The sequence below is a fragment of the Lasioglossum baleicum genome, chromosome 11 (assembly GCF_051020765.1).
Source record: "Lasioglossum baleicum chromosome 11, iyLasBale1, whole genome shotgun sequence".
In the NCBI taxonomy this organism is placed as follows: Eukaryota; Metazoa; Arthropoda; class Insecta; order Hymenoptera; family Halictidae; genus Lasioglossum; species Lasioglossum baleicum.
In genome coordinates this window covers 7024208-7033433 of record NC_134939.1, presented here as the reverse complement: position 1 = coordinate 7033433, position 9226 = coordinate 7024208, and the positions used below count along the sequence as shown (strand labels likewise).

Here is a 9226-nt window from a genome sequence, read left to right as displayed (position 1 = left end):
TGACGAGCCCTCGTCGCTCTCACAGCGGAAGCAGATTAGGTTGCCGTCGCTAGAACAATCGCAATGTTCGCACTGTGGCTCCCGACCGTTCCCATGGCAAAGCTCGCATAGTTCGTCCTCCTGGTCCAGCAGCTTGTCCCTGTAGTGGTCGTGGCCGTTCGAGTCCTGCTCGTGCTTCTTCGACCAGCCCTGACGAACTTGATACTCCTGATCGCAGCAAAACGAACTTTGAGAGGAGCTTTGACCATTCGCTTCCTGATCCCTCTGAGACGATTGAGGTGACGACCCGTGAACCGGGCTCTTGTACGACCGAGACGTTCCCGGAGTTTGGAGCTGATCGTCGAAACGCTCCTCGACGTACCGGCTAGAGTACGTGCCTGGTGTTTGCGGCCTGTACGTGCAAGTTCGAGACTTCTGGTCGCACTCGCTACATAGCAATAAGTTTGATTTGCTGCCCGGCTGAGAGGCGTACCCGTTACACGTGCCGAAAAACTTCTCGTCCTCGTCGCTCTCGAAGAAGTGCTGACTGAGGCTGCCGATCGACTTCGTGTCGCTCGATCGGCCCGACATCCGAGCACCCTCCGGCTCCTCTTGATCATCCGCGGTATATCTAGAACGAAATCGGTCAATGTTGCTCAGAAAATTGATACTGCTGCGTTGGGGATTCCAGGATTCGAGAGATCCATGCGATTATTCGGGAAACTCGAAAACGCGAGCTCTCTGGTTTTGAATGAGTTTGTGCTAGAGACCAAACCTGATATTACTTCCACTAATAAGTTCGATGTTATCGGATCATTTAAAGTTTGAATTTATTTATGAAAGAATCAATGTGAATGCTTAAGAAATGAAATTTCCTCTGAATTCGAGTCCACTGAATGTTAGACCTTTCTGTAGTAGATTCAAAAAATATGTAAATACAAATTAGTGTATAAAAATTTATTAAAGTTTAAAGTTTTTATTAGCGATTAATAGACTGCGGATCTTTGTGCGAAATAATTGTATGGATCAATTGTAAGATATAGCACCCATTTTTGCCATAAATGCGTGAAATTCGTAGTCTATTGTTGGAGGTCTCAGAGAATTGTATTAGGTTATTGCATATGAAATGTCCAATTTTTAGCAGTGACATTAAACAAATGCAATTTTCTATAACCAATGTATTCTATGTACAAAAGTTTCTTGATTGTATTGCGGTAAAAATAAGATATTACGGTCATTCACGTTTTTCATTTAGAAGGTTTTGTAGTTTTTTTACCATCAACGACTACAACGTCGTTGTACCAAAAATCACATAATGCTACGGTCAATAAGTTATTTTTCCAGATATATAAAAGGAATACACGACAGTCGCGTTGACTGACGTTGAAATAAACTTTATTAATTAATAATATTAAGAGAATTTCTTGATCGAAACGTTTTATAAGGGTTGCACTCTAAAATCGGACATTTCATCTGCAACAACCTAATATTTTGCTATAAAAATCGCATAAATAGAGGATAAATTGAAGCAAAGCGGAGCTCCAGTGTTGCGAAAGATCCTGATTGTTTCGATTGATTTTTCCTTTGACCCAAGTGGCGAAACGGAACGAATATAAATAGAAGAAACCTACCTATTGTCGGTGGCATCAGCCAAGTAGTGCCGTATTCGCCCCGTTTTCGTTTTGCCGCGCTCTCGCGGCCTTGTTTCTTGTTAAATGCTACTTTCCCGATTCCTGTCGCTGTCTTCTACACTCCACGTGCTTCCGGTCTGAATCTGCATTTCAATTTCCGCTAATCGATGCTTCACTTCCCGGTGCTGTTGCTTCAACTTGACGCTCGTCGCCGCATTCTCCGATTCCAAACAGATCAGACGTTTCCGAAGACGCTTGATCTCAGCTAGCAATGTCTCGTAGGTATCCAACAACGGCCCCGTACCATCGCTCACCAGCTGCGTCATGCTGTTATATGTCATTCCTACAGACAAACAGTCATTTTAATATACAGTCGATCCAAAATGTATTCGAACACTTACATCTACGATTCTTGAGTAATTGACAGTATTTGAACTAGCATCATTTCGTTAAGAAAAATAGTACAATAATAAATTTTGACTCATTTTAAAGCTGAAGACCTCTACTTTCGCAGACCATCATTCAAGTTTATCTAGCATATTTACGCATGATACAGTGGGTGAAAAACTGGGGGAACGTTTTTGCTCGAGAATGCTACAAATTGAATCGTCTGTAAAAGCATTCAAAACTTTTTTGTCCGGATGGATCTATTACTGGTTCGAAGAGTGAATCTTCTACTTTACAACGACTGTTTAAAATCAGATCTGTGATTTTTTTGACTGTTTTACAGAACAAAAATGAGGAACAAATCATTGCAAAGATGGCAGTGCGACTTTGTCTCAAAGCCTAATAAATCGACTAGAAAAAATCGTAGATCAAGTTTTAAGTACTCGTTGTAAAGGGGACCTCCAATCTGTAAATCTATGGTGGTTTCAGTCGCGAAAAAAATTTTTCAATATTTTTACAAACGGTTCAATTTGTAACATTTTGGACGAAAAGTGTCTTCAGTTTCCCAGTCGTTGAATCATGAAAAAATATCTTAGATAAAAATGAACGATCGATATATAGAAAAAGTGGAGACTGCAAGCTTTAAAATGAGTCCAATTATATTGTCGTACTAGTTTTTTGTAATGAAATTCTCACAGTTCAAATATCGACGATTTCTCGAGATTGGTATATTCAGTTTGTTCAAATACTTTTTGGATCCACTGTATATCGAAGCAGTCGATTGTGCGTTCAATTCTTATATTCTATGTGCTTATTGTTTAAAGTGCAGATTTAGGTAGAGTTCCTTTATTAATCCTCATCCGTTCCTCGTGTTACCAATTTAATTTACAACACTTGGTGTTAAGTTGACACCACAGTAAAAGGTAACATGTATTGCACAGATAAATCATTTAAATTGTAACTTCATTTTTTAATCATGAAAAGTTGAAATGATTAGGTTCTAAGATAAGGTTCGAAGATTAAAATGTGTTAAATTGACCCGAAAGGCGGATGAGGATTAATTTTGGGTGAATCTCCTATTGGTGGAAATTAAAAAACGAAAACCAAATTGACGTTTTGGATAATTCTAGTGTAATTACTCTATTGAAATTGTAAAGGGATGATTAGAATTTTTAGTCACAGAAAATGAAAGAACTAAATGAAATTATGACGTGTGTAAACATTTATATTTTGACTATATATTTTTAATATTAATTGTAACAGCATCTGAATACCACCGTGATATTTAGCTAATTTTGTTTTTCGATCTTGGTTTAACTTTTTATTGATTGTACTTCTTTTCTAAATATTCTCGGCTCCGCGCACGCGCGCGCGAAAAAAGGTAGGATTCATTGTCAGAAGAATGTTATGAAAATGCATGATGGTAATGTAAGAAACAAAATTAATGACGCTCGATGTCCTTCACGTATTTTCATTTATAATAAAGAATAAATAGTGGAGCACCCAAAAATGCACACGCAACTTTTTATTTACAGACGTCCTATTCAGAATCTGAATATTATGTTTATTTTGTTTAAACTATGTATCATTTACCTACTTATGATTAGGTATACATATACGGTTTACACTCACAAATACATTTAAAATGCGTTTACTTGAAAACTGAAAAATTAATATTGAATTTGATGTGCATTCATTTAAAGCGTCAAGTCTTCCATATTCAAAGAATCTTTAATACTTCGTGTATTTACACCTTTGTGTAATATTTATAATATACATATTGTAACACAGAAACTTGCAATAATTCTTATAAATATTGTATAGTGTTTACCATGAAACGAATATTTAATATGTACGGAGACCTAAGGAAGTATATGTATATAAGGGACAATCAATCTACAATATTAATATAATTATTGTGAGGCCGTAAACAGGATGAAATTAATTTCATAGACAATTTTAAGAAGAAAAAGACAAAGGAGATAATTTATTTCGTTAATTAAAATATTTTTCATAACAATAAAATATAATAATAAAAATTGAGTAAGCGTTACAGGTGCCGGAAGACTTGTTACTATTTTTAGTAAAGATAGCATCGGCATTACAAAGCAAAGACTTTAAATTCTCGCGCTCGGAGTAGAAGGCAATAGATGGCGCCATGTTTAACGTTTTGGTTGCCTTGATAATAGAGGCTGCTTATGGAAGGCGTTTCTACCCCATAGAAACGAATGAATACCTTGATTAATTACAACTTCAACATTTTAATAACAATGGTAAAACATGTGTACAGTCTTCAGGGTTCTATTTACATATATAATGTCCTATATTTCACCACGATTTCATTAAAAAAGAATGGTTTGTCCTGTTCGCAGGCCTCCCTAATTCATAATGTTCATAATGTCCATTACAGATTTTGCAATTAGGGTACAAGCTTTTAGGTGAACAATTAATTGAAATAATCCTATACGAATTGTTAAATTGATCTTATCAATCAAGCATAAAAAGAGACAAGGGGAACGGGTGAATAGAGAGGTTTAGCCATAAGTGGTTGGAAAATGTTAGGGTTGATTCTGTCTGATAAAGTACGATAAGGATAAAAAATAATAAAACTATGAAGCTAGAGCTTAATTAAGCTTCGTTTTTAGTTATAAACACTTAAATGTTCGATACAAATCAGCTTTGACAACAGGCAATCCGACGATCACCGTCATTCGTGAGGCAACTCGATAGAGGAGCCTATAATCATCGTCAAAAGTCAACGAGGACCAAACACTCACCTCATAGAAACTGTAACTCCCGTTTACAGCCATTAAAAATGACTTATTACACATGGAGACCATAAATTACAAGTACACATGCAGGGTGTCATCAAGAGTTATAGCGCCGTCAAGGGAATATTGCAATAATCAATGTCAACAAGATTGTAACAGGAATGTCAAACGGATACTTGGAAAATGTACAACGTGTTCTATTTATTAAATCAGTTACCTGCTGCGAGGTTGATGTTGACACGCCGATTTACTACCTGTAGGGTCGGTTATGCAGATCCTTCTTTATGTGGGAACGAAGCAGAAGCAAGGATTTCGCGAAATCTTACACCTGCAGTTTTGTCTGCTTTACAACTAAGGCAATACCTATTGAATTACCGATTGGCTCGGGCGCAGAAACACTCCTCGATTACCTTAAACGATTTATGCGGACGTTGTCGTTGCTTATTTTCAGTACTGATACGTTTTTTTATCCCCGTTAAAGACGAGCTGAGAGAGGATTAGACCCGTTACATACTTTCCAGTTATCGCTATATTGTTTATTAAAAATCGTTGACTTTAACCCTCAACCTTTACATGCCATCCGGGAGTTTCCTGCATTTAGATGTTTATTAATTTTTTTCAGCTATTTCTAAACAAAAATACAGGAAGAAATAAAAAGAAAATATAAGGGTAAGTCAACAAAATCTAAAATAACTATTGGTTGTACCAAAAAACTTTTTAATGAATTATGTAGCATTTTAAGGGACACATTGAATGAGTACAATTTCATTTTTTTCTATGATATCAAGGTGACCTTGAATATTTTCTTTGTCAACTCAAGGTCTGAATTCGTCCTTTCATCGGCAAATAACAACGGTATTAACACTAAACCCTACCGAGTACTAAAATCGATTAAAATGTTTTAGCTTACAAAAATGACAAGGCTCTATTTATTTAGATTTTGTGCAACTATAATTACAATATATGCTTGGATAAAGAAATTTATCGAATCAATTTCCATGTAAGCAACTTCGTAATTTGAATAATTGTAAGACCAAAAATATAAAACCGGTCATTTGACCGGCAGTGGTAGGTTTAGTGTTAAAACAAATTTGCGTTGTCTGTGGAAAAACTGGAGGTCACCTCGATATCTCGGAAAAAATGAGATTCAGAAAAATCGAATTGTATTCATCCGACCCCCTTCCCTTAAAATGTTACATAATCCTAATGTAATTATCATTAGTCGTGTATTCTACCACTAGCTTCTAAAAGGAAAGACCAAAGTTACATGTACGATTCAGGGTTAAATTTATAGAACAGATAGAATTCTGAATTAATAATCGATCTAGAAAAGCCAAGAACGACCGAACAATGGATATTTGAATACATATTTCGAAGTGTCGTGGTATTCTATGCACAGTAATCTACGATTCCAAAAATGTTTGCCATTATTAGCATTACGAATGACGGTGATCGGTGGAATCGGTTGTAGGTTTGCTATGCCCGTCCATACTGATGCAATCACGTCATAAAATGCTGTTCGGTTCATGTCAGAACCAGGCTTTAGCCGACGCGACACATCTCCAGGTTTATAGTACGTCGATCGCTTTTAAAAATTGCTTTTATGCCAGGATGCTGGAGGCATCGAAAATAAATTGTTTAACCGCGGCCAAAACACCGCTTGTCGAAAATCCCTCAAAAAGAGCAGCTTTCAATCATCCACATGATAGACCTAGTCTGCCAATATTCTAACAATATTGTAAACTATCGTTGAATCGATACAGTTGAAGCGAGCTAACATGATTTTTCGAATGAGCTTTCTGCAAAAGAATATTTTGACAGATGTTTCTCACATCGTGACGAAGTAGATCTGTTATTACTAGACTGCGGATGTTTGTGCAAAATAAAAATTGTTTGCATTAATTGCGAGACATTCTTTTTTGTGTCGATGTTCTTAAATCTTTTAATCATTACACTGTTTGAAATCACACCCAGTCATTTTTGTCAAAAATGCATAAATTCCGCAGTCTAATTATTACCATATATGTCGTTGATAAAGTACCTGGAAATAGGACTTGCATTAATACCGTACGAAGTATTTATTATTATGAGCATTTTAATAATTCTGCTATCAAAATGTGGAATCCCAATGCGCACTTCTATTGTATATTCGGCGTAATGAGTACAATATTCCCGTATTTGCACGTGCAATGTTAAAACTTGCAGCAGCTTTCAAGTCGTACATTAACAATTCAATGTGTTACTTGTGTTTATTGTGCTGTTTTCACGAAAAATCTGGGTACCTCGATGTTGTTTAAATAAAATATATTCCAAAGATTTCGAAACGTACATATACACATATAATGGAAGTACATACATACATCGTATCATGGAATTATATAAAGTTTTCAGATAACAAATTTGAAGTCGTCTATTATATGAACACTTTTACACATTCGCCATACGTGAGCATCGTTTCAGAAGTAAGTTACGCAGACATGTTCTGAAAAAATGTGATGCGTGTTCGATTTAGACATTACTTTAAGATTAAGTCACTTTAAGATTAAGTTATTTTAAGATTAAGTCACTTCGAGATAGAAGAAGCTTTTCCCAGAGAATGTGTTCAAAGTGGAGGAATGATAAAATAAATGTAAAGATGTGGATGACGATACATTAGTTTGCCTTATACTGAAATATGAATCACTATGAACCAATATGAATCACTTCGTGTTTCAATAAATTATTTTACAGGTACTCTAGACTAGAGATCCCTATTTCACGTGCATTTAAATACACGTGTACACGTGTACACATGTACTATTTCACGTATATTTTGAATATACATTTTTAAGATACAGATACTAATTTTAGAAAGCAAAATATGGGTACACTGGTGGTCAAAATGATAAGGCACCTCAAGGTTTTTAGCAATGAACATTCATTTGTACATATACACGTAGAAAGTGAATATACAACAAAATAAGATACTAACTTTTATATAATATACTAAAAATTATATGATTCGTTCGAACCATTTATTATTTCTACAAAAATTGACTTTTAGTGTCGGTAAAATGGTAAGGCACTTTGAATATAAAATAAGAAAAGTATTAGAATTCAACAAAATTACACAATTTTTGGCAGTTTTAGTAATGCGTGAACTGCCCTTCACGTTGTACCACTTCAATCTTGCTAAAGTTCTATATAGATTTTTTATATAATTTTGATATATGCTTTCCTAAGCCTCTAAAATGGCTGATTTAAATTCGGATACTGTACTGTATTGCTTTTCACCTTCGTTTAATATTCTTGACAGTCTTCCCCAAACGTTCTCGATAACGTTTAGGTCAGGAGACCTTGCAGGCCAATTCAAAACCTTTATATTTTCCGCTTCAAAATAATTTTTTACTATGCGAGCAGTATGCACAGCTGCATTATCTTGCTGAAATATATATTTTCTGTCAGCAATTCTGCGAGCATATGTTTCAATTTGCTCTTTAATTAAATTTAAGTAGCCAGCACTATTCATACGGCTTTGAATAAATTTTATTTCCATTTTTCCTCTATAGCTGATTCCTCCCCATATCCATCTGGACCAGGGTTGCCATCTGCGAGTCTCGTCAGGCCCCTTACCCTGATCTGGACCATCCAAATTTAGTTTCTTTTCATCCGTGAATATAATTCGTTTCCACTGAAATTTCGCGACGTATACATATGTATATGAAATTTTGTGCGTGTACAACGGTGCTTTATCATTTTGTCCACCAGTGTACATAAAATAGATAGAATAATTAATTTGAGAACCACTCCCTTAAAAGAATGCAATCAACTAACCCTCCAGTTTATTAGAGAAGAGTCTGATATGTTTTAATGTTCTGACAATACACGACTTCTTTTGTGACAACAATATTCTTAGCAGTTGGAAAACACCATTCCAGAGCAACTGCTGTTGCTGATATGTTTAAATATTTCCGCGTTATTGTTGCACTAACAACCGCGGAATTTGTGAAACCGTAGTTCCGATACATAAATTAATATCAGTGTTCTAAAATTATACAAATTAAATTAAATTAAAATGAGAATACATTAATCGTGTGTATTTAAATACACGTGAAATAGAACACGCGTGTACTTAAAACGACACGCACTAAAGTATGTATATGTAAATACCCGTGTACACGTATACACGTGTGTTATTAATACACGTTCAAAACCACGATCTCTACTCTTGACTGTATATCGTGATAGTTAAACAAATATCGTCCGTATAAATTCGCTACATATTTCTCACAATTAAATCGTATATATCTGCAGGTTTCTGGGCAATAAAAATGTCCGTCGGGTCGTTCGAGAAGTTCGTGTCGTTTCAACGTGCAAAGTTGTGTCACAGTTAGTACTGTGCGAGCAATTGGAACGTCAAACAATTTTATCACCGCAATTACACGTCTTTTTCTGAAATATCAGTCTTCTCCGGACTCG

At 35.6% G+C, this 9226-nt stretch overlaps 1 protein-coding gene across 9 annotated transcripts in view; it reads right to left on the bottom strand.

Annotated features, from left to right (window-relative positions):
- Nucleotides 1-470: 470 nt before the first annotated feature.
- Nucleotides 471-9226, bottom strand: part of LOC143213439 (cyclic nucleotide-gated channel alpha-3) — a 299614-nt gene continuing 290858 nt past the window's right edge. For 8 of the 9 annotated variants that reach the window (XM_076433299.1, XM_076433297.1, XM_076433292.1 and 5 more), the window contains 2 exons: nucleotides 1611-1953; nucleotides 471-610 (listed from right to left, as the gene is read on the bottom strand). In XM_076433299.1, coding sequence (XP_076289414.1) covers nucleotides 1691-1953 — 263 coding nt within the window. In that variant the 3' untranslated portion in view covers nucleotides 471-610; nucleotides 1611-1690. Of the gene's footprint in view, nucleotides 611-1610; nucleotides 1954-2746; nucleotides 7251-9226 lie in introns of those variants that run through there. The other variant, XM_076433300.1, reaches the window with a different exon arrangement.